Below are 26215 nucleotides of genomic sequence, written 5' to 3' on the forward strand. Positions count from 1 at the left end.
GAGCCACACACAGGCTCCTGGGCCCTCGGGACCAAGAACAGGCACTGGGCTGCTGGAAGGAGACCCGAGGGCAGCTCAGGCAGAAGCAGAGGGGCCCTGCTCTGGCCACCACCTGCTGCAGCCTGGAAGCCCGGTCCCCACCCCACTCAGCCTCCTTTAGCCTGAGACAACAGTAAGGGTCCTGGGGCCTGTGTTACCAGTGCAGTGGGTTAGGTTAAGTTGCTGCCTGCGATGCCCGTTTGACCCCTGGCTGCTCCCCTTCCCAGCCAGCTCCAGACTAATGCACCTGGGAGGGCAGCAGAACACGGTCCAAGTGCTTTGGGCCTCTGCCACCCATGTGGGAGACCTAGATGGTCCCCTGGCTTCCTCCTGGCCTAACCCTGGCTGTTGAGGCCAACTGGGGCATGAACCAGCAGAAGGGAGATCTCACCCCCACTTCCTGTAACTACGCCTTTCAGGTAAGTAAAGTCACTCTTTAAAAAAAAGAAACAGTCGGGGTCTTGCATGAGAGAATGACATCAGCTGAACTCCATGCTACCTAACCCCTTGACTTCCTTCTTGCATTCAATCAACAAACATTCATTCAGCACCACTTACAGGCTGGAGGCTCTGGGGAATCTGTAGTAAATCAGACATGAAGTTCTCGTTCCAACGTGGCAGCTAGACAGTAAACAAGCAAACAGATAAACAGCAGATGGTGATGTGCACCCCGAATGAAACAACACAGCCTGCATGATGGAGTGCCCCAGCGGACGAGGTGTCCTCCGTGAGGACAAGGCGGCCATGTGAAGATCCAAGGGCAGAACCTCCCAGGCAGGAGGCAGGTCAGGTGCAAAGGCCCTGCAGCAGCCATGAGCAGCCCCTGCCCAAGGAGCCACAGGGGCCGTGTGGGCACTGGGGCAACTGAAGGGTGGGGCGGCACTCGAGGTCTGAGCAGGCCTGGAAGCGCTCATAGGCAGGGCCGAGGAGCAGAGACATCTGGGGCTGGGGCAGTGCCCCTCGCAGCCCAACTTCACGCCTGGGTACCCAGCCAGGCCCTGTGCTGACTCCGCCCTGCAGTGCCTGATCTGCCTCAGAGTCCCAGGAGGGAGAAGCTCGGGTCACATATCCGGTTTGCGGGGCCAGTCAGAACGCCCAGAAGGGGCACGGCCAGAAAGAGCTGGGAAAAGAAAGCATGGCTGCCCGCAGTGGTGACGGCTTGAGTTGGGGAATCTGAGAAGCTAGATGGGGCTGGGAAGGGCCCTCCCAAGTGCCCGCTCCTCAGCTATGCCTTGGGGTGGTGGGCAGCGCCCAGCTTCGCTCCTCCTGCAGCTCGGGCCTCCTCTCTCAGACTGGGAAGCCATCGAGGGCAGTTTGGGCATCCTAGAACCCCCGTGTGGCTGGGCCTCGGTCAGTGCGGGGGGTGCCCTGGGAGGAGCAGGGGCTGGAGGGGAAGGGGGCGCATAGGTGGAGGAGCAGGGGAGGGGTCCTCAGGCTGCAGGGGGGAGAAGGGGGCTGAGAGAGCTGGAGGGAGGGGCAGAGACGAAGAACCCACAAAGGAGAGAGCTGGAGACCAGGCAGAGAGGGAAACCGGCCATGAGCCAAGGAGGATTGGAATCCAGCTTTGGCAGCTCTAGCCTGCGGGTTGGATTGGCTCACTAGGCTCTCCCATGATGGGCAGGGACCCAAGCACTTGGGCCATGATCTGCTGCGTTCCCTGGTGCTTTAGCAGGGAGCTGGATTGGAAGCGGAGCAGCAGGGACAAACTGGCTCTCGGATACGGGATGCAGGTGTCGTAGGCAGCGGCTTAACCCTCTGCAGCACAACGGTGGCCCCCGGAATGACTTGGTTTTAACTCAATCGCTTGTGCAAAGACCCCATGTCCAAATAAGCCACATCTGGAGGCACTGAGGGCTAAGATTCCAGCATATAAATGGGGGGGGGGGGTAAACGCAAATCAACCCTTCACATCACCTGCCTTCTCTGTGCCTCAGTTTCGACACCTATAAAATGGGCACCTTCCGTGGCGGATCCTTCTGGGGCATAGTAAGCCTTAGTGCATGATAGTTATTATGGCACTCTAATGCCCTCCAAAAATGTCCACGCTGTACTCCTAGGAACCTATGGATATGGATGTGTTACTCTACACGGCAGAAGGGACCTTGCAGACGTGACCGGGGTTGCAGATGGAAAGATCATTCCAGAATACCCAAGTGGGCCCCACGAAATCAGGAACTACAGAGAACATCCCCTGGACTGACCCGACAGTGGGAGACACAGCCACAGCAGGACGAGGGCTTCGCCCACTGGGGCTGGCTTGGAGGATGGAGGAAGGTGAGGGCACCAGGGAGCCCGGAGAGCACCCCTCCCCCACCCCGTGCACAGCCAGCAGGGAAACAAGGACAGCAGGCCGAGCACTCCAGGGGGCTGGGTGCTTCCCAGAGCCAGGAGGCAAAGACCCCGCCTCCAGCGCTGCCTGCCAGCACTTTGGCTTGGAGATTGCACCAGACCCATGGCCTGCAGAACTGTAGGGTGATTGACAACACGAGCTTGGGGTCGCTGGGGACAGCAGCCGCAGGAAATGGGCACATTCTGAAAACACTATTGAGGTGGGAGGGGGTGATCTGATTGACCAGATGGAGGCCAAGCTGCCATGGGGTCCCAGGGAGGGGCATGCAGCACCTGGAGGACCCTTAGGGCCAGGGCTGGAGGCTGCACGCTGGCCTTCTCCTTAGGAGTCGGCACAGTGTCTGAGCATGGAGAGGAGGGCCAGGGTGTCTCTGTGCCCACACAGGGAGATGCCTGAGGGCCCCTAGGGATTGAGGGAGCTCCCCCACATCTCCACATCACAGACCCACCCCTGCAGTCATAACCCTGACCGTGGCAAGCTGTGCTTCCCCCAGATGCGATCCTTGGCCTTCCATGGTGAAAAGAACTCCGCAGGGGGCTGGTGCCATGGCACAGTAGGTTAATCCTCCGCCTTCAGCACTGGCATCCCATATTGGCGCCAGTTCTAGTCCTGGCTGCTCCTCTTCCAATCCAGTTCTCTGCTATGGCCTGGGAAAGCAGTAGAAGATGGCCCATGTCCTTAGGCCCCTGCACCCGTGCAGGAGACCCAGAGGAAGCTCCTAGGTCCTGGCTTTGGATCAGTTCAGCTCTGGCCATTGTGGCCATCTGGGGCATGAACCAGCGGACGGAAGACTCTGTCTCTTCCTCTCACTTTCTGTAACTCTGCCTCTCAAATAAATTAAAAAATCTTGAAAGAGAGAGAGAGAGAGAGAGAGAGAGAGAGATCTGATTAAGTTAATGATAGAGAGCGGAGGAGATCAGCTTGGATTTTCCCAGGCAGGAGGGCGAGGGTCAGAGGGAAGCAGAAAACGGGGTAACAGAGCCAGGGGGTGCATGGAGGGGCTTTGTAGATGGAGGAGAGGACCCAAGGCCCGGAGTACAGTCAGCCCCTAGCAGTTGGGAAAGGTAAGTTAACAGATCCCCACCCCCACCCTGGAAGCTTCCAGAAGGAATGCAGCCCCTGGTGACACTTTGCTTTCCGACTGCTGACCACCAGAGCCAAGCCCGGTTCCCTTGCCAGCTGCCACTGCCCGGTCAGCGGGGGCGGGGTCTCCTGGGGCCTCCCTGCCTCCACTTTCATGCCCCTTCCGTCTGCCGCAGCCTGGCTGGCAGAGGACCCCCTAGAAAGGTAAACTGGATCACACCACTCCCCTGCCTGCCCTAAGGACTTCTCATTGCACTTACACAAAAACTCGAGTCCTCACCGTGGCTTGCGGGGGTCTTAGGCAGGAGGGGCCCATCCTTGCTGTGTCACCTGGGGAGCTCTGGCCAACCAGTGCCCCCCAGGGTTGGGGTCCAGGGGACCCTAACGTGCGGCCAGGCCTAAGCTGTTGGCCCCACCCCACCCCTCTGCCTCATGTACTCCAGACCCCATAGCCACCTCGCAGCTCCCTGCACCTGTCACTTGCAGTCCAGGCTCAGGCACTGCACATGCTTGTCCGGTTTCCCAGAGGTTTTCCCAACCCTCCGTTATCAAACAGCGTCCCCATGCCCTTGATGGCGCCATGTGTGTCCCGGCAGCCCTCACCCCGCCTGTGGGAACAGATGTGTCTATGTGTGTGTGTTCATCACCTGTGTCCCCATTAGACCACCAGAAGGGCAGGTTTGTGGCTCAGCAGGTTAGACGGCTACTTGAGATGCCCATATGCCAACTGCCAATTTGTGTCCTGGCTGCTCCGCTTCTGGTCCAGCTCCCTGCTAAGGGAGAGGCAGCAGCTGATGGCTCAAGTACTTGAGCTTCTGTTTCCAACATGGGAGACCCGGATGGAGCGCCTGGCTCCTGGCTTCGGCTTGACACAGCCCTGGGGAGTGAACCAGCAAATGAAGGATCTCTCTCTTCACACCCCCCACCCTGTCACCTTCCTTCCAAATAAATAAAATAAAAAACAGCTTGGAACTCATGCACACAGAGGTCTTCACAATTTCACAGAAAATGTGTTTTCTGGAAAACAATGCATGGATTTCCAAATTGTTTTTGCACTCAAGCTCCTATTTGAATTCTGTTTCCACCACCTGTGTGAAGTCCCTCCTATCTGATTGCTGTTGTAAACCAGGGCTTTGCTGTTGCCCCCAGCCTCTGCCATCCCAGGCCAGGCTCACCACAGAAGCAAACTCAAGGCCGAGCCCCAGCAAAGGATCTCTGAGGAGGCAGAGCTGCAGCAGGAAGAGGCCTGGCTGTGAGGTCAGCAGGGCTGCCCCCGAGGCTCAGGGCACACCTCCCCAGCGGGGGACCCTGGGGGAGTTGCTGCACTGCTCTCAGCCTCAGTTTCTTCATCTGTAAAATGGGCACAGTGGCCGACTTCTCAGCCCGCTACGCAGGGTGACTGAGTGAAGCGACTGTCTTGTCCTGGCTGCTGGCCCCAGGATTCCTCCCAGGGACAGAAATGACTCTGTTGAGAAAGTGTTCCATTGATGTGCCTGCACCAGAGTATCCCAGTGCGTGTGCGGGCACACACACACACACCTGCACATGTCACACACCCCTGTGCACATGTGCACACCTGTGCTCGTATACACACTATGCATGCCCACACTGCACATATACACACCTGTGCACACGTACACACACCTGTGCACATACACACACTGCACGCACCTATACACAAACACACGTGTGCACATGTACACACCTGTGCTCGTATACACACTGCATGCCCACACCACACATATACACACCTGTGCACACGTACACACACCTGTGCACATACACACTGCACGCACCTATACACAAACACACGTGTGCACATGAACACACCTGTGCTCGTATACACACTGCATGCCCACACCGCACATATACACACCTGTGCACACGTACACACACCTGTGCACATACACACACTGCACGCACCTATACACAAACACACGTGTGCACATGAACACACCTGTGCTCGTATACACACTGCATGCCCACACCGCACGTATACACACCTGTGCACATATACACACTGCACGCACCTATACACAAACACATGTGTGCACATGTACACACCTGTGCTCGTATACACACTGCATGCCCACACCGCACATATACACACCTGTGCACATGTGCACATACACACACACCTGTACACATATACACACTGCACACACTTGTGTACACACACCTTTGCACGTATGCACATTTGTATACACACGTACCCACACCTGCACTGCACATACACACACCTGTGCATATGTACACACATCTATGTGTACACACATACCTGTGCACGTATACACACTGCACACACACACACACCTGTGCCTATGGGGCTGCATGTCCACTGCCACAGGGAAGGCTTGGGGAGTGAGAGGGGGCTTTGCGTGAGTGAGGCAGGAACTCCTTGGGAAGCCCAGGTGGGAGGAGTGGGGCCAGCCAGGTGACAGATGCACCGTGGAGCCGGCGCTGTGCAGTGGGACCTCCCACGGACCTCCAGTGCAGTCAGCAGAATCCTCAGATGCTCTCTGAGAGGCCCTGTCACTATGGAAACCCAAAAGGGGGCAGCATCGTATTCTGATGCTCACTCCCCCGTCAGGAGGGGAGTCACCCATAAGCAACCCAGACCCCACACGCAAAGGAGGCCTCTGGGAAACCTGGGATTGGCAAGGAGGGCTGGGACCCCAGAGAGCCGGTAGTCAACAGGGAATGAGGCCACAGGTATGTGGCTCCCAGAGGCACAGAACCCATGATGGTAGCTGGGGCTCAGGTGGAGCAAACAAAATCAGAGTGCTATGGGGAAGTTTTGTACCACCACAGCCTTGAGGGTCTACCATCCCAATGCCATTTCCTGCCCACGGGGCTTCTGCGCCCGTGAGGAAGCAAGCTTGCCCATGCTCCAGGGGACTCACAGACACCTGCCCAGAACACAGACACCAGACACCCCTGTCCCACCTCACCCTGGGGTCAGAATAATGGAAATGACCACGGCGGCCAGTGCCCCTGTGCAGGAAACCATTCTTCAATGACTGGTCCCAGCAGGGATGGGGAGAACCCATGCCACAGCTCCCACGGGGCTGAAACACAAAACGCACCTGCAGCTGGGCAGGAGCGTGGCTCCCTCGTGCCTGCATCAGCCCCTTCTGGATGGCATCAGGGGTCTGAGAGCCCCACAGAGGACAGGCTGGGCACACTCCCTCCCCTCTGGGGATGCCCCAGGAAAGCAGGTGCACAAAATCCCACCCCTATTTCCAAGAAGGTTTCCTTGCAGTCCCAGGATTCTGCAGGTGACTGCACGTGCCAGGGTGGAGGAAGGAAGTGACACTTCCATCCCAATCCTGGGCTGAGACTGCCCTGAGCCAGTACTGCCTCGCGCCAGCCACTCTGCCTAAACGGGTCCCAGCTCCGTGGCCTCCAGGACATCCTTTGTTCAGGGCATGGCCGTGAACTCACGAGGGGCTGGTGTAGATGACTGATGCCAACCGCCACACAGGGTCAGGGACACAAAAGGTAGTGGCGGAGACTGCGGGAAATTGGAGAACAGCGGCCCACCCTGCGGGGCTGGAGTCCACTGTGGCCACATGCGACCAGTACTGCTGGGTTCTTCCTCCTGTCCCAGAGAAGGCAGAACCTCCTGAATTTGCAAGTTCGGCTGGGAGAAAGACTGTTCTCTGGGCACACTCAGCCCTTCTCTTTGGGGGACCGCCCATGACTTTGGCCACCTGAGACCATGTAGGCAAGGGAGATGCCTTTGGGCCGAGGTGCCTGGTTCCTTTAGATCATGCGAGAGAGAAAATCCGTGCTCCTGTGTCGTGTAAGCCTCTGTGATGTTGGGTGTTTGGCTCAGCAACTGGCCTTAAATCCATGCTAATACACTTGGCCACAAATTCCATTTTAAGATCCTGAGTGAGCCCGGCCAAGCCTGCCTGCCTGCCAGCAAGTGCCAGTTTGCAGCCCGGACCTCAGGCAAGGATCTTGACAGAACCTTCTGCTTCGCCTCACTCCTCAGCTCGCAAGTGCCTGGGAGTTCTCTCCCATCAGCCCAGCTAAGTCCAAACCCCCTGGCACCCCAGAGCGGGGGTGTCCCAGCCAGCGCTGCCTCTGGTCTCATTTCTCACGCTCCCACGCATTCCCTGTAGCTGTTCCAACTTGCCCACGGTTTCTGAGCCTTCAAGGTCGCCGCCTCCTCCAGGCAGCCATCGCTCCCCCAGCCTGAGTCAGTCACACCCTCCTCTGCCCTCCCACCACCCCTTAAACATACCCTATTAATACCTCGTGAGAGCATGCACCGTGTGCTGCTCTAATTGTGCAAAGCTGTGAAGGCAAAGGCGCTCACCGGAGGCAGGCAGGCAGAGGCCCCAGTGCCCAGGCTCAGGCCCTGTGTGGGCCGAGGCCAGGGACCCAGCGCCTCCGAGCCTCAGCCTTCTCAGCTGTGAGCTGGTGACAGCGCTGCTTGGAACTTTAACAAGCACAAGACACCGTGTCTCTTGCACCCAGGCATTCTGCTAGGGCTCTGAGCAACCAGAAATGCACCTGTCATCATGGAGCTTAGAAACTCAACAGTGGTAACCGACCTGAAACTAGATTGGATGCAGGGAAAACATTACTTCATGCAGCTGTGCTAACATTTACAAAGGAGGAGTATTTGCATGGGTGAAGGGAACAGTCTACCCTGTCCGTGTCTCTTCCTAGGAAGAGACACAAAGTGGGTTCTGGCCAGGCAAGCGAAGAGGAGAGCTGGGGGGAGGGGATTCCAGGAAGCAGGAATGGCACGTGCAAGGGCCCTGAGGCATTAAGGTAATTTCCTCCTCCATGAACCCAAAGAAGAAAAAAAATGTGTCAGGGCAGAGCAGCTGAGTGTGTCTTTGGGTCTCCATGGCCCAGAACAGAGCTTGGCATGTGGTAAATGTGACCAGATATTTGCCAGCTGAGTGAGGGACCCTGCTCGTGGCTCCACCCCTGTGCACTGGCCCTGTGTCCGGGGCTGTGCTGGACCAGGAGGAAGATGTGAGGCTGGACTTGTTCTGGATCGTGCTCTCTCAGCCTTTCCACTCCCAAAGCTGGACACACACGCGCGTGGACCCCAAACACCAGGTTAAGGCATCAGAGTTTGTGGCAAAGACCAGCCGCAGTCACCCAAAACCTGGGCCCCTTCTTCAATGGGGCTGAAGACATCCGGGCCTCCTGGGCAGTAACATGGCCCTGCACGGCTCTTGCAAATGGACAGTCCGAGTCAGGGCTGGAGACCCCGGGCAGATCTCCTTCACCCTCCTTCCCAGCTGCCCCCAGGAACTGGGGCCCTGGAAAGACTGGTGGGGTGTGGCTGTGCCACCTAGGAGAGAAACAGCCCTCTGCTCTGCCTCCCTACTGCAGGGTTGCTTTGTCTGCAGCACAGCCTTGCGTGCCTCACATGGTGTCTAGGAAAGGGACAGGGACCTTGGAGTTTGAAGCACTAAATGGCTGCGTCATGAGGCAGAATGGGGTGCGGCCTTGGCTTCTGGTGGCGCCAGGGATGGGTGGTGACTCAGAAAGGGGAGCTTGGGGCCGGCATTCTGGCATAGCGGGTGAAGCCACCTCCTGCAATGCCGGCATCCCATGTGGGTGCCGGTTTGAGTCCCGGCTGCTCCACTTCCGGTCCAGTTCCCTCCTATGGGCTAGGAAAGCAGTAGAAAATGGCCTAAGTGCTTGAGCCCCTGCACTCACATGGCAGGAGTTCTTGGCTCCTGGTTTTGGGCCTAGCTTGGCTATTGTAGCCATCTGGGGGAGTGAACCAGGAGATGGAAGCGCTCTCTCTCTCTCTCTCTCTCTCTGTTTGTGTGTGTGTGTGTGTGACTCTGTCTTTCAAATAAATCAATCTTTTTTTTTAAACTTATTTGACAGGTAGAGTTAGTGAGAGAGAGAGACAGAGAGGAAGGTCTTCCTTCTGTTGGTTCACTCCCCAAATAGCTGCTATGGCCAGTGCTGCAGCAATCTGAAGCCAGGAGCCAGGTGCTTCCTCCTGGCCTCTCATGTGGGTGCAGAGCCCAATCATCTGGGCCATCCTCCACTGCCCTCCCAGGCCACAGCAGAGAGCCGGACTGGAAGAGGAGCAACCAGGACTAGAACCGGCGCACATTGTAAGACCCCTTAAGCAGGCGTCCCACAAACCCACAAACCGGACCCCAGAAACACAGACTCCACTCCAATCGATGCAAAAGGCAAGAGGAAAGTTTATTACATTTGCAAATGGGCTGTCTCAGCAGCACCTACTGGTAAGGTGCAGAGAGAGAGAGAGCAGCCGCGAACAATAGCTTACAGAGTATTTAAAGCTTAAAACCACAGTATTAGCATACTTAATTGTGTTACAATTTTATTGGGCAAGCTACAGGATACTAGCATTTTATTGGGTAAGTTAATGGTTGCTAGGTAAGGGGCTTGGGAGGGGGGGTCACGGGCAGTTTCTTTTTCTCAGCTGAAGCAAGCAAGGACGAGGATGGCAGTACAGAACCTTATTGTAACTTTTTTCCGGACTCCTGCAAGTGTTATCGCGTGAGACCGTTACACAGACACAGAGCAGTTTCACAAGGCAGTTTCCCAAGGTTATTCTGCAGGCAGGTGGAGACACAGTTATCTTAAGAAATGGCTACTGTCAGCAGCCAAACTTTTTAACCCTTGCTAGAATTATTTTGCTAAAATTATTTTAATATTTACTTTTAGCAGGGGTCTTATATTCCCTCCTCTTCTTTTTGTACTAATTTTAATCTTAAAATTTTACAGGGCTTTTTTTAGTTTAGCCATAGAGTCTCTGATGATCCCTGAATGGATCAGTGTAGAAGTAGCACTTTTTTTTTAAGGCAGCACATAAACCCCCCTTTTTTTTAAAAAAAAAAACAACAAGTCCATTCTCCTTCTGTTTTGCAATACTACTTTAAAGACTGTTTTAGCTTACCAATGGTCTTCTCTAGGTCCAGTATATCGTCTTCTACTGCTCTATGGAGGGCCTGATATTTTTGGCATTGATTATTATTATTTTTTTGCAAGGGCGGCGGTGCTGTTTCCACACCTGCCGCAACCCCCTTTTTATTTAATTGAGAATGGCCTCTGTCTTAGGTTGCCCTCAGTCATTCCTGTCCTTACCCGTCATCGGTAACTCTGGCAGCTTGGCCTAGAGCCCTGTCTTAGGTTGGTACAGGATGCTGAGTGTCTTACCCGTCTTTGAGTACCATTCCAGTCTGACATTAGGTGAGAGATGAAACTTACAGCCAAATATTAATTATTTTTGATTACAAAGGAGGTTTGGTAGCAAACTTGAACCAATTTTTTTTGGCCATATTGGACAATCCAGTAGCAGTAAGATTGTTTTGGTCACTAAACATGCAAGCCTTCGCAGTCCACGGTTATTTTCAAAGGCCAGTCCAGGAACACTTACTACCGATACAGCCACGGCAAGGGCAGTGTCCTCTCCTATTAGGATGACGTTGCCATTACAGTCTTCAGGTGAAGCACGCCGCCGACATGTTCTATCCACCGCTGTAAATACAGATGTCAGCATCGGGGCCACATGGGAGCAATTGCGGAAGTTATCAGAGGCTAATGATGTAAAGGCCTATTGGCTGCATAGAAAAACCCATTTCTTAGGAGCCCGCGTCCCATTTTAGTACCGGATCAGGTCCATTCCATTGATTGGTGATAGGATTCCTCCATTTTACCATTGTTCTTTTAACATTTTGTAACTTTTTTACACCCTCTGTAACTTACTCGAACCTTTTGTAACTTACTCAAACCTTTTGTAATTTACAGTCATTTTTTTTTTTTTTACTGGCACCGATTGTAAACCTTAATAACTTGTGGAGGCTGTGCACTCCATAACTTGTCATCCCAATTTTTACTCAATCCTGAGCAGAGAGCCCATTCCTTTGCCAAAGAGGCCAACTGAGGGTCTTTCCAGCCAGGAACATTACAGGCTACATATGTAACTTCAGTTTTTTTTTTAAAGAAAGGCATTGCTTTGTATACTTGCAGATCCTGCCAACTTTGTCAATTTGTGACAGCAAATTATTTTTTTTGTTGTCTGCTGTGCATAGACTTAGTTACTTTTAGTTTAATCTGCAAGAAATACGCTGCAAGCCTTGTAGTGCACACTAAAATTATTTAGAGGAAAGATGGTAAAGGAGCATAGATTAACAGAATGTTGCAATAAACACGGCTCCATTGCTTTAATGATACTATAGCAAGACGGTCCTCTGATCCCTGTAGGGAGGGCCCGAGGCTGGCCCCACTTCCAGTTTTCCGAACTCTGTTTTTTTAATGAATTACCTTCTTTATTAGTTTTGGAGTAACATTTATTGGCCCAATGCCTTCCCCTTTAACACCGGGGGAAAATACCAGGAGGAGCCTTATTTTGATTTTTAGAAAGTCTGTTAAAGGTACCAAGAGAACTTAGAGTATCTGGTCAAAATAGAATTCCTTAACATCCTGAAATGATAGCCATTTATTAGTTAGGGTGATTTTTACACTTTTAAACCAGATCTGATCATAATACTTAACAATGCTTTTCATTAACCTGAACTTAACAGAGACAGTAGAGTAACATGAATTCTATGTCTCTTGTTTGTCGAATAAACCAGAAATAAAAACCTTGAACATAAGGGTTTACATAATTTAGAACTATTTAACAGAGTCAAAAAGAGCTTACAGGACCTAACTCTAGAAATGGCAGAGCAACCGATTAAGCAGACACTGTTAAAATAGACATTACAGTTTTTGCAAAAACAGATTTCAAGACTTAGACCATTTCCAGATATTTACTAACATTAGTGCACATTTTTTTTTTTAAAACCTCATTGTTGTAACAGAAGATCAGACTTTAACTTTAGGTCAATGTAATTTTGGCATTAGCACTTAAAGAAAACTCTGTAAACAATTTTAAAGTTGTAAACCTTTTAAAACTTTTTATGACTTGCTCACACCTTCTGAAACGTTATATCTGTAGTTACTTTTACATAGTCTTGAATTGTCATGTATGGACAATTTATGAGAATACATGCTAACAAACTTAAACAGTCTCTCTTATCGAATTTAAGATGTGAAAAGTACAATACATTTCCCCACATTTTGCTTAGCATTGATGCCTAGATGGCTTAAGACACTGAGTTATTAATGAATACCACACCATTATCTGAATTAAAAGTCAAAATTACATTTCCATGCTTTTAAGTAACATAAGAATAACTCCTCCTGGACAGCAAACATGGACACAACTTTGAAAAGATCTTCATCGTTAAGAGAAACATGTTTAAAGCATATCAAAGACATGTAAAACCGAGCAAGTGAGCTACCAAGCAAACCAAAGGGCTTTGGCATTAACTTAATTCTCTGAACCAATGTTAACAACATAAAGGCTTGTATACACAGAATTTACTCTTATTTTTATAAGACCACTCTAGCTGGAAAGCAAAAACATGAATACAGCATAGGTCTGACACCATTTACAACATTTTAATACATTTCACATAATCTGAATTGACTCAAGCAGCTGTTACTTTAACAAATTTTAGATTCTCATCCTTTGAGAGTTCCAGGGATCCAACTGGAAGCCCAAAGTTGGAAGACTTGGTTTAGAATTTAAGCTGTCAGAGTCAAGCGGTTTAGCCAACAATTAGTACACTTCTGATCAGTTGGGTAATCACTCAAACACTGAAAACAGATAAACAACATAAACAACTTTGCGTTACAGTTTTCCCAATCAAGACTCATAATGGCAATAGAAAAATGCGAAACCTTCAAGGCATGTGAAGGAACACTCTCATCAGATAAGTCAGGGACAGCAGCACAGAAAAGAACTAGACATCAGCATATGAACCATTGCTTAGGCTTCCATTAACTGCAAAGAGAAAAACCCATCAGGTTGGAAAGGGTTAATGGATTAAGGTTCTTGCTCTGGCTCCCTCTCAAAGCCCCAAGGACAAGGGTGGCTCATTGCTAAGATTTTAGGCAAGCATCCGTCTCGGATCTTGGCCAGAGAGCCGAGACACGAAGCATGCCCACCTGTTTATCAGAAACATTCCTTTATCCTCCTCCCCGGGAACTGGCCAGGCTCCCAAGGAGCAGGAGAAGGTCATCCGGCAGCAAAGTTACTTGTCTACCAGAGCTGAACCTAGATACAAGCCCCTTTATTTTAAAAATTTGTCCTTACATTTGGCCCTAGGGTTACATTGAGAGGTAGACATAATTAACACATTATAAGAATACAATATAAATTTTTTTTTGTAAAGCAAACCAAGCATAATCTGTTCAAGCACTCCTATTAATAATAGGGTAGAGTTAACACATAATACAAAAATAGAATGGGTAGTCCGGACACCTTGCCACCACAATTTCTCATTTCACATAGTAATATTAACTTTATAACAGATAACATTTACTTTAAATGAAATATTTAAATGCAGGGTGGGGGGTGTCCAGTGTGATCTATATTTTTTTTTACCCCGAGTGTTTCTTATCCACAACACCCTCTTCAGTAAACCAAGGACTAATTTTTTAACAGCGCTGATAAATAGCTCTATGGTTTGTTTCTTTAACCCTATCCTCTACATCTGCAATAAAGTTTTTCCAGCCTTTGTCACAGCTTGTTTTGTTTCTTTAAATGCACATTTAACTCTTTTTTGAGTACATTTTAATGTTGCTCATCCACGACTCCTTCTGCGAACCAAGGACTGACTACTCCTATGGCATCAATGAACTGTTCTATGGCTCACCTTTTTTTAATCCTATTTCCTGCATCTGTAATAGAGTCTTTATAGCCTTGACCTGTGAGATAATAGAAGAGTCAAAAGTTCCATCCCATGGCCACCCGACATTGAAGGCTGGCCAGTCGGAGGTACAGAAGACCGTCCAATTTTTCTTCCACACCTCCACAGACAAGTTTTGAGCCCACTCTCGGACCTCCTTCCAATGACCTAAAGTGAGGCTCAAAGGTGTAGTTAGACCTTGTCCCATGTTAATGACAAAAGGCAAGTAAACTATAACACAGAAAACAATCACAAGACACACAAACACACTGCGCGCGACGATGGAACGAGACAAAACTGAAACCAAAACTCCAGATGGGAGCGGCTGCCTAGCCAGCCCCTTCCCGGGGAAGGAGGAAGACGAAGTCCTTCCCTTCTTCCCAGCCAGGTGGGAGAGCGGCCTAGCCAGCCTCTCCCAGAACACCGCTGGAGCATCCTCCAGGGCTTGAGCCAGGGGTCCTGGACACGTCTGTCCCTGCCTACTACTGGCTCTACTCTTTCGGCGCCTAGCGCCCGGACGCCTAGCGCCCGTACAGACAAACAATAGAACACACAGAAATACACAGAACAGGAAAGACTTACCTCTGATTGGGAGATGGAGGGTGGATCTGGAGTCCAATTTCCCGGCCAATGCACCAAGAAATGTAAGACCCCTTAAGCAGGCGTCCCACAAACCCACAAACCGGACCCCAGAAACACAGACTCCACTCCAATCGATGCAAAAGGCAAGAGGAAAGTTTATTACATTTGCAAATGGGCTGTCTCAGCAGCACCTACTGGTAAGGTGCAGAGAGAGAGAGAGCAGCCGCGAACAATAGCTTACAGAGTATTTAAAGCTTAAAACCACAGTATTAGCATACTTAATTGTGTTACAATTTTATTGGGCAAGCTACAGGATACTAGCATTTTATTGGGTAAGTTAATGGTTGCTAGGTAAGGGGCTTGGGAGGGGGGGTCACGGGCAGTTTCTTTTTCTCAGCTGAAGCAAGCAAGGACGAGGATGGCAGTACAGAACCTTATTGTAACTTTTTTCCGGACTCCTGCAAGTGTTATCGCGTGAGACCGTTACACAGACACAGAGCAGTTTCACAAGGCAGTTTCCCAAGGTTATTCTGCAGGCAGGTGGAGACACAGTTATCTTAAGAAATGGCTACTGTCAGCAGCCAAACTTTTTAACCCTTGCTAGAATTATTTTGCTAAAATTATTTTAATATTTACTTTTAGCAGGGGTCTTATAACATATGGGATGCCAGCGCCTCAGGCGGAGGATTAGCAAAGTGAGCCATGGCGCCGGCCCCCAATCAATCTTTTTTTAAAAAGGGGTGCTCGCCCCAAGAAAGGTGGTCAGCCAAGTCACAACCACTCCGATCGGTGACAATTCTGGTCTGGTCTGTCCTGTCACAAAGGAGAGACTGAGGCAGCTGGATGGCAGCCACAGAGCCTCCTCAGCCTGGGGCCTCTGAGCAGGATGTGGCCGTTCTGATCATTCTAGAACACGTCTTCTGGGAAGAGCTGGGTCATGAATGGATCAGGCTTGGGGCACCACAGAACCCCTGTCTCAACCACCCGGCTCGGATGCTATGGCCATGAAGCCTCCCAGGAAGGAAGCAGTGGGCGTGGCTGTGTTCCAATAAAACTTTATTTACAGACACAGGCAGGGGGGCCCCACGATGCGAGCAGGCCGAGCAGTCCGAGCTGCATACTTGCCAAAGGCTGTGTTGGGGGCGGGGCGTTGTGGCACAGCAGCTTAAGCCATTGCTCGGGACACGGGCATCCGGTGCTGGAGGGAATCCCAGCTGCTCCGCTTCTGATCCAGCTCCCTGCGGATGTGTCCTGGGAGGCAGCCAATGACAGCTCAAGTGCCTGGGTCCCTGTCACCCACTTGGGAGCCTCAGATGGCGCTCTGGGCTCCTGGCTTTGGCCTGACCCAGCCCTGGCTGTTGTGGGCATTTGGGGAGAGAACCAGCAGATGGAAGATTCTCTCTCTCTGTCTCTCTCTCTTACCCCCCCACCCGTTTCTCTGCCTTTAAATGGTTGAGATGCTAAGTTTCAGGTTATGTGCTTTTCATTGCAATTAAAAAGTAAAATTGAAGAAACAAAACAAAGCAGGATTTGCCTCCTGGGCTCCAGTTTGCCAGGCTTTGTTCCAGAACATCCAAGCCAAGAGCCCCCGCGAGGCACTGGCCGCCCAGCCACGAGGCAGGCTCTGCCGATGCAGCCGATGCCGCCTGTGAGCGGTGACTGGGAGAGGGGGGCTGAAACCATGGGGAGACTGCACAGCCACGGTCCGCCCGCACGTGAGTATTTCTAAACAGTCTGGAACAAGCACAGCTGAAATGATCTTTAGCTGGGGCCGACACTGTGGCGCAGCGGGTTAAGCCACCACTTGGCGACACCGGCATCCCATATCGGAGGGCTGGTTCCAGTCCTGGATGCTCTGCTTCTAATCCAGCTCCCTGCCAACATGCCTGGGAGGCAGCAGAGGATGGCTCCAGTGTTTGGGCCCCTGCACCCACATGGGAGACCTGGAGGGAGCTCCTGGTTCCTGGTTTCAGCCTGACCCAGCCCCAGATGTTGCAGCCATTTGGGGAGTGAACCAGTGGATAGAAAATCGAGCTCTCCCCCCCCCCTTTCTCTCTCTCTCTCTGTTTTTCTGTCTCTACTATCATCTATATCTCTGCATCAATCATCTATCCATCTATCTGTATCTCTCCTTTATATGTCTCTGCCACTCTTGTCTTTCAAGTAGATACATTTTTTATAAAGAAACCCGTAACAAGATTTAAGGAACTGAAGACAAAAGTTGGGGTCTATAGCAGCCTCAGTAGGTGCTGGTGGTGTTGGATTTGTGGCTTCAAGGACCTCTGAGCTGTCACTGGGCCCTCAGGGGATGCAGCAAGTGCAGATGGAGAAGCCACAATGCCATTCCTGCCTCTACCAAAGCCACCAACTCATGGCCCAGGCTGCCCCGGCGATCGTGTCTGGGAGGTGGTTGAAAATGGGCCTGATCAGAGGCAAAGGCCCTCCAAGGAGAAAGCAGGCACCCCAGGGCTCAAGGCTGAGACGTCTGATTGACAGCACGGCAGGGAGCAAACGCTCCCCACCCAGGGTCAGCCCTGCTCACGTTTTGATGAGGATCGCTGTTGAGTCTGAGGGTGCTCGGGTGCACGCGTCCCCAGGTCTGGAGCCATCCACCCCCCTCAACTCCATTTTGCTCACAGCCTGGTTCTCGTTGGGATGAGCTTGTGGATTGCGACAACTCACAGGAGAAACGACCCCTCAGCCCCGAGGCAGCCCTGCCTGGGCAGGAACCGCTGACATTCATTCTGCCCCTACGGCATGCTGGCCTGGGCTACGTGATGCATACAAGCCCCGTCCTCAGAAGTGCCTGATGGGACCGTCCCCACGTTCAGAGAAGGGGAAATGGAAACTCGGGGCAAAGCCGTCTGCCTGAGGTCAGAGGCTGAGTCCTTACAAGTCCTCTCCCTGCCCGCCGGGGCCCAGGCTGCCTCTCCTGGGTTTGCCTCTGCCTTTGGAGATGACGACTCAAGGTGCCCAGACACAGAGAGCCCGGGACAGAAACGGGACGCTGGCCTTCTGGCAAAGCTCCTGCTGACTTCCTGGCAAACTGAGTGAGGGGCAGCTTTGATGATGGAGAACATCCAACTGGCCCCTCCCCTCCCATTAGAAACTCCAAGGGCAGCAGAACCCAAAGACGAAGGCCAGCGGCGAGGCCTCATTCCAGGGTCCCATGTCACTCGAAGCTGATCTTCTTTTTAGATTTATTGATTTGTAAGGCATAGTTACAGAAAGTGGGGGGGGGGGGGCTTCCATCTGCTGGTTCCTTCCCCAGATGACCGCCACAGCTGGAGCTGCGCTGATCTGAAGCCAGGAGTCAGGAGCTTCCTCCAGGCCTTCCATGTAGATGCAGGGGCCCAAGGACTTGGGCCATCTTTTCCTGCTTTCCCAGGCCATAGAGGAGAGCTGGATGGGAAGTGGAGCAGCCAGGACTAGAACTGGTGCCCATATGGGATGCCGGCACTGCAGGTGGTGGCTTTACCCACTATGCTACAGCATCAGCACCTAGGCTGATCATTTTTAAAAGCATGGACCTTGTGGCCCCTGCAATACCAGCATTCCACATGGGGGCACTGATTCAAGTCTCCATTGCTCCACTTCTGACGGAGCTTATCAGAAGTGCTTATATCAAAATGTGAGCACAGCCAACCCCGGACGGCATCGCTGGCTCCTGGCTTCAGCCTGGCCCAGTCCTGGTTGTTGCAGACATTTGGGGAATGAACCAGCAGACAGAAGATATTTCTCTCTCTCTTTCTCTCTCTCCCCCTCCTTCCCCTCTATGTCACTCTGCCTTTTCAAATGAATAAATCTATAAAAACATAATTCAGGCAGACATAGGTGGGAAAACTGTAAGGAACGGCAGGAAATGACTGACCCAGAATGGAGGAGCAACACCAGCCCTGGGGAGAGAACGGAGGGGCACACAGAGCATCTAAGACTCACTCACATTCTAACCCTTAGCTCAAGTAATGAGTACACAGGTCTTTCTTTATTATTCTTTAGACTATAGAGATGCATTCTGAACATTCTTTTGTATCAATGATTTTCTTTTTGAGGCTGAAAGCAGATGTTTAAGGATTGATCCTTAAATGCCCACCACCTGGGTCTTTAATAATCTGAAATTTCTCCTGGAGGCACAAGATGGCTGCTGCAGCTCCTGACATCACATTGTCACCCAACCATTTCCAAATACAGGTGTAGGGAACACCCAGTATTGTAAGGAAGACTTCACTCATCCGTCCTTGTCCTGCCTTCAGGGGAAACATTCCCCCCCCCCCAAAAAAAAAAAAAATTCCTGCTTACATCCACCTGGCCAAAACCAGGCCACTCAACCACAAGGGAAGCTGGGAAAGCATCTTTTCCATCCATTTGTTGGACAGGAAAGAGGACTGAGAGGGAGAGGGCATGGCCATTGGGCAGGAAGCCTGTCACAATCCACCTCCTCTTCTGGGCAGGTCAAGGGCACTGCCCCACTGTTGATGTCCTCCAGTCCATCAACAACCCTGGCTCCGTGACCCTGGAGCCTGCCCCAAATGCGCCATTGACCCTGAGTGATGCCCTGAGTTGCCTTTGACCTCTATCCCCCAGCTCATGACCGAGCACAAAAACGACAAGCCTCACCACACCAACTGGTGGACAAAGTCGGAAACCCCCCAGCCCCTGGCACAACGTGGCCTGGCTCAACTCTGCTGTGTGCTGGGCTGCCGTGCTAGAAGCATATACACTGGATGCAAATCGACCAGACAACTCCAAAGTCAAGTTCATTGCAGTGGTGAGCCAGGCTGTCACACACAGCAAGAAGGGGGTGGAAATTATGACGACACTGCCCAGTGGTCCTTGACCCAAGACGGGTGCTCCCCTGTTTGCCACAGTCCCTACCACTCCCTATTGTGCCCCCCATGACACACTCAGGGGCCAACTGCTGTGCCCACGTAGCTCCTCGCACCCCGGGCCACTTCCCAAATGTGGGTCAGTGTCTGGCATTGTGAGCTGACTTGCGTTTTGGTGCCTTGAACTCAAGCACTGAAGGCGGCCGAGTTTCCTGTGCCGAGGTGACAGTACCAAGTCTACTCTCACATCAAGGCCTCTGTCAGCTGCGCTCAGGCATTGATGTCCTGAGTGATTGAAGTCAAAGACTCCCCAGGCCCGTTCCCAAAGACACGACCGCGGGGATCCCACTATCCCGCTGCCACCCTGCGGCATGGCAGACAGGAGAAGCAGCTCGGCGGGGGGCTCAAACACAGCCCCGGAGGCTCCTCCTAAACACTGCTACTCACAGCCACAGTGGGGTGTCTTTCGGGGAAGCCTGAGGACAGAGCTACAAGGACGAAATGCAGAACGAGAACACGGGGAAGCGTGCGCCGGGGTCGGGGAGGCACCCGACTGTGTTCCTGACATGGCTGAGGTCACAGGTGTCCGTGACCCACACCAGGAGGCGTTCACCTGCACCTCCCCAGGGACTCTAGGACGCGGGTCTCAGGGTCTCTGTCTTAGAGATGCCACAGCCAGCACCTGTTGATCACAGCCTTGTGCGTCCCTGTGTGGCCAACAAGGAGGGTGCACGGCAATGGCGTGCGGCTTCCAAGGCTCCGTCATGGAAGGCAACACAGCGCCTGGCCTGGGCCTCCGGGTTGCTTGCTGTCTGGGAAGCTGGCTGTCATATTGTCAGGGGCCTCAGGAGGCCCTGCGGTTCATGTAGGGAAAAACCTGCTAGGCAGCCCCGGCTTGGCAGCCACGTGAGAGCCACCTTGGAGGGACCCTCCAGCCCCTGGACAAGGACTACAGACTTGGCAGCCTCATGAGAGACCCCTCCCCAAAGCCACCTGAAAACGGCTTCACTGGTTATTGGTGTTTTAAGCCACTATGTTTGGGGGGAGCTGGATGAGTGACAGAGGTGGTAAGGCCTGGGAAGCGAGGAAGCAGACATATGGCCTGTGGTTCAAATCCCTGCACCCTACATCAGAGGACCTGGGTTCGACTCCCGACTCCAGCTCTTGGCTCCAGCACACCCTGGGAGGCAGCAGTGATGGCTCCAGCAACTGGGTTCCTGCCACCCACATGGGAGACCTGGGCTTGTCCCTGGCTCCCAGCTTCAGCCCAGCCCCAGCTACTGTGGGCATTTCAGGAGTGAATCAGTGGATGAGTGTCTCTCTCTCTCTCTCTCTCTCTCTTATACCTCAAATACATTTTCCAAAAAGAAAAAAAAAAATCAAAACCCAGGAAGAGAGACAAGAATTAAGCAACGTGTCGGATGGTAGAGGGCAGGATTTGAACTCAAGCCCGGCGCTCCAGAACAGCTAGCCACTTGACCACACTGCCAGTCCCGCTGCTCCCAGAAGACTCCCTGCTGCTTGCCCGCGTCCCTCTCCTCTCAGCGAGTGCCTGCTCTGTGCTGCTTAAGCCCCCATCACACACTTCACCCTCCCAACAACTCTGGCCAGTAAGGTCTTATTTTCCCCAATTTATTCCTTCTATTAAAATGTAATCATCCAAATCACGCATCAATGCATTTCTCCCTGAGAAAAATTCAAACAGTGGCTAAGTCCCCCTAAATCTCCTTAGGATACTTCCAGCCCCGCTTGCAGGGCCATCTCCGCGATGGCCGTCATTGCCTCAGTGGGTGCCCTCCCAGACTTTCCATCCTAATAACCCTTGACGTTCCTGTTTATGTCCCCAAATACGCTACCTCGCAGGGCGTCTGCAGGGCAAAGTCCCACAAAGTGACACGGGCAAGGCGCTCTGTCCCAACAGAACCACTGATGAGGCGCTTGGTCCCAACAGAACCACCAATGAAACCGGGCAAGGTGCTGAAACCCAACAGAACCACCGATGGCACCGGGCGGGGTGCTCAAACCCAACAGCACCACCAATGACACTGGGCGAGGCGCTGGGTCCTAACAGAACCACCGATGACACCAGGCAGGGTGCTCAAACCTAACAGAACCACCGATGACACCGGGCAAGGCACTGGTTCCCAGCAGAACCATTGTGTCTATGTAGACACGACCTGCAGGGGACATGATGACACGCGTGCAGGCTCTGGTGGCGGCACCATAATGTGAATCAAAGAACTGACCACCAGAGATGCCAGGATGGCAAGCGTCCCCCATGGTTAAGGTAGCAGGGGCAGGGGTCACGGCCATGTGTCCAGGCTGGTGGCAGTCTCCTAGCTTTGCCTTTAGAGGTGGTTTCCTGAGGTTCAATCTGTCATTAGTCATTGAGCAAAGCCACATGCACATGTTAGGGCTCCCAAGTCTGAAAGATTTTTATCAGGGGGCAGGCATTCGGGGCAGTGACTGAGATGTCACTTGGACACCGGCATCCAGGATCTGAGTGCCTACGATCAAGGTCTGGATCCGCTTCTGGTCCAGCTTCCTGCTAACGGACCAGGTGGTGGCTCAAGTACTTGCGAGCCTGTCACTCACGTGGGAAACCCAGATGGAGTTTAGGGCTCCTGGCTTTGGCCTGGAGCAGCACTGGCTGTTGCAGGCATCTGAGGAACAAACCAGTGGATGGAAGATCTACATCGCTCTGCCTTTAAAATAAAATGAAAGAGGCTGGTGCTGCGGCGTAGCAGGTAAAGCTGCCACCTGGGATGCTGGCATCCCATATGGGCGCTGGTTCGAGTCCTGGCTGCTCTACTTCCAATCCAGCTCTCTGCTATGGCTTGGGAAAGTGGTAGAAGATGACCCGAGTGCTTGGGCCCCTGCATCCACGTGGCAGACCCGGAAGAAGCTCCTGGCTCCTGGCTTCAGTTTGGCTCAGCCCTGGCCATTTGGAGAGTGAACCAGCAGCTGGAAGACCTCTCTCTCTCTCTCTCTCTCTCTTTCTCTCTCCCTCCCTCCCTCTCTCTCTCTTTCCTGTAATTCTGCCTCTCAAACAAATAAAATATTTTAACAAAATAAAATAAATGAATAAAAATTGCTATGGTTTTTGTTTAAGAAGACACACAATCCTGTTCCCTGGGTTTATTTCAGATCAAATGTATTGTTCTACGCTTTCAGAATCTGGCACCCCAATTGGGACTAGAACCTGGGGTGCCAGCACCGCAGGCAGAGGATTAGCCTAGTGAGCTGTGGTGCCAGCAACCCCTGTCTCTTTCTTAACGCTGCTGTTTCTCAGGTGACAATAAGTCCACTTCGGCTGTCTACAGGGTCGCTCCCTTCCTGTTAGTAGCTGCAGCCTGCTCTTTGGAGAGAGGATTCCACCACTGACCGTGACGGGCACTGGGTCTGTCCACATTTCCCTCTATTTGGGGCGAGGCTGCCGTGAACGCCTTGTGCACCTGCACGGGCCTCCAGGTCGGCATCAGTCAGCAGCAGTCACAGAGGCATAGGGATGGCTGAGTGTAGTTCTAATCCACATGACCAAAATTTCCCACTGCAGCTACTCCAGGTGCTCTCCCAGCAGCCCCGGGTGGAGAGCCCCGCGTCCCCACACCCTTATCCACCTGTGCTATCCTCAAAGCACTCCTTCTGTTTTGCCATCTCAAGGAGAACAAAAAGTGCCCCATTTGTGCCCATTTCACAGGTGAAGAAGTGGAGGTTCAGAGAGCTTCAAGAATTTGCCCGAGATCACAAAGCAAGAAAGACGCAGGAAAGGGACTTGGATTCAGATCTTTGCCCCCAAAGCCAACTGCTTGCCAAGGTAGGAGGGTGTTGTTCCTCGAAGAACAAGCGTTCCTGAGCTCAACCTTCGAGGCTCACTGCTGCGGGGGCAGATGGCGACTTCACAGACCCGGGGCGCACAAGCAGAGGAAGTGTGTGGCACCCAGCTCCCGGGCCGGCAGAGATCCTGGGCGCTGAGCAGACCACCACCACCCGGGAAAGCCTCAGGGAGGAAATGAGCCGAAATGGAATGGACAAGGTGTTGCTGCCGACTCGGAAGGTAAATTAGATCAGCGTGCCTCTGGCACGAGGCACTCAGAACCGCGCACTGCCGGGCTCTTGGCTGCTCCCAGGCAACAGCCGCTGGGAGGGGAAAATAAAACAATCTATGAGGCTGCACAACGCAATAATGAATGATAACAGGCCCCGGAACGGCAGGGGAGGATTATTGGGAAATCAGCTAAGAGCTTATGCTGATGGCAGGAGCCGGGAGAGTGGCTGAGTGTGGCCTTAAACTTGCAGGCGGAGATGTCTTGGTGGGGGTTGGGGGGTGGCTCCCGCACTTGCTGGCTGGGGACCTCCAGTTCCTGAAGCTCATGGAGACCCAGCTTCCTCGGCCGTACAACAGGAATGAAAACAGGACAAACGGGATTAAATGAGACACGGGCAGATGACACACCAGCCGGGGCCACCAAGCACAGCTGTTCCGGTTGTACATAAAACAAGGGCACTTAGAGCTGAGACTGAGAAGGGCTGCAAACCAACCCATTTTCCATGCCCAGAGCTGGGGGCTGGGGTGAGCACTGGGCGCCACAGCTGGGTCGCCACTTGGGATGCTCATGTCCCATGCCCAGAGGGCCTGGTTCAAACCCTGGCCCCTCCACTTCCCACCCAGCTTCCTGCTGATGCACCCTCTGGGAGGCAGCAGGTGATGGCCCAAGTACCCGGATGGGGCTCCTGCCTCCTGGCTTCAGCCTGGCCCAGCCCTGGGTGTTGAAGGCAACTAGGGACTGAGCCAGCAGATGGGAGACATCTCTCTCTTCCAAATTAGAAATAAACAAAGTGGGGATTTCCCAAATTTACTAAAGCCCCTTATACAGCACAGCAGCCCCCCAAAGTGCCCGACACGTGGCAGGTGCTCCCTAAGCAGGAGTGTTGTGATCCCACATTGGGGTTTGGGCTCTTCTGACCCCTGGAGCGACCGGAGCTCTCCAGTGTCCTGACAGCAACCCTCACCGGGAATGAACTGCACAGGAGCCACAGACGAAAGGCTGGGGTGGAGGGGAGCGGTCCCAAGAAGAGCAAATGAACCAAGATCATGCCCTGTGGACCACATCAACAGGCCTGGGGGTGCCAGAAGGGAAGCGAGGGAGCCCACTGTTGCTGGGGTCATGACCTTGCCTGGGAAAAGCAGCAGATGCAGGAGGATGGGAGCCCCACCTCCAGCACCTTCATTTGGGCTGGTCTCTGTCGAAGGTGCCCACCCCCCTCCCAAGCCCTCCTCCAGGAAGCCCTCCTTGGTTCCCAGAACCCTCACCATGACTACAAGGGCTGGCAGTGTCTTAGACACTTCTGCAACCTCCCCAGCAACGAGATGCAGTTTACTTTCAATACAAAGTGGATAAATGAATGAGAGAGAGAGAGAGAGAGAGAGAGAGAGAGAGAGAGAGGCAGGCGTGTGCCTCTTGGGCCATGTGAAAGAGCAGGGAACGCCTCCCCCAACTGACCCTTCATATACTAGGACAGGGAGGGTCTGAGACAGGAGAGGGCTACAGCTGGGTGTGACAATCCTGTTCCCTGTGGCCCAGGGACTGCGACAGGGGGAAAGGGTGACCCGCAGCCCAGGCAGAGAAGCACTAGGCAGGCACTGGGTGAGCTCTGGCAGCTGAGTCTTTGGATGAAACAAAGAACCTGCAGGGTCCCTTCACCTCGCTGGACCGTCGGCACGGTCAGGGTCATTTGCAAAGAGATGAATTGGAAGAGCAAAGGCTCTGGGTCCAAGGCTGGCCATGTTCAGCCATGCCGAGCTCCTGGGTGGGCCTGGGCGTGGGGCCACTGCAGCCTGGGGCCTCCTGCACCTTTGTCACCTGCCTGGGGCTCTGTCTTCCCATGGGCTGGGAGCCCTGGAAAGGAAAGGACAAGGGTGTGGGCAAAGCCACAGGGGCTCAGGGAACAGTGGTGACTAGATGAAGGCAGGGAGAGGAATCGGGAGAGGACCTCCCCAAATGCCACAAGCCCTCCAACTCCAGCCTGAGATAGGGCTGCAGGGAGCAGCATAGCCCGAGCCGGCAGCAGCAGCAAAGATTCCACGAGCTTTCCCACCCAGTGGCCGCTGGTCATGAGTGGAATGTGCCCGGGGCCGGTGAGGAACTCTTAATTTCACATTTTATTTGGGGCTTAATTTAAGCTTGATTTGATGTTCGTTAACTTACATTTCCAACTAATAGACGCAAGTGGCTAGAGGCTGCCATTGGATGGAACAGATAGAGACAATCTATCTAATAGAATCTTCTGTGCAGCTGGCATCGTGGCAAAATGGGTTAAGCTACCACCTCCAACACTAGCATCACGTACGGGCACCGGTTCAAGTTCCAGCTGCTCCACTCAGATCCAGCTCCCAGCTAATGCACCTGAGAAAGCAATGAGGGATGGCCCAGATGCTCAGGCCCCTGCACCCAGGTGGGAGACCTGGAAGAAGCTCTGGCTCCTGGCTTCCGCCTGGCCCAGCTCTGGCCATTGGGGCTATTTGGGGAGTGAACCAGCAGATGGAAGAGATCTCTCTCTCTCTGACTCCGCCT

General features: G+C 52.9%; 1 protein-coding gene across 5 annotated transcripts in view; it reads right to left on the reverse strand.

The window, feature by feature from the left end:
• LOC133754336 (general transcription factor 3C polypeptide 1-like) overlaps positions 1-26215 on the reverse strand; it is an 81955-nt gene that overhangs the window by 27933 nt on the left and 27807 nt on the right. For 3 of the 5 annotated variants that reach the window (XM_062184795.1, XM_062184796.1, XM_062184797.1), the window contains one exon: positions 598-660. The exons of the other annotated variants lie outside the window; for them this stretch is intronic. In XM_062184795.1, the coding sequence (XP_062040779.1) occupies positions 598-660 (63 nt within the window). The remainder of the gene's footprint in view (positions 1-597; positions 661-26215) is intronic. 5 annotated transcript variants of the gene reach the window in all.

This window comes from Lepus europaeus, assembly GCF_033115175.1.
Source record: "Lepus europaeus isolate LE1 chromosome 21 unlocalized genomic scaffold, mLepTim1.pri SUPER_21_unloc_4, whole genome shotgun sequence".
In the NCBI taxonomy this organism is placed as follows: Eukaryota; Metazoa; Chordata; class Mammalia; order Lagomorpha; family Leporidae; genus Lepus; species Lepus europaeus.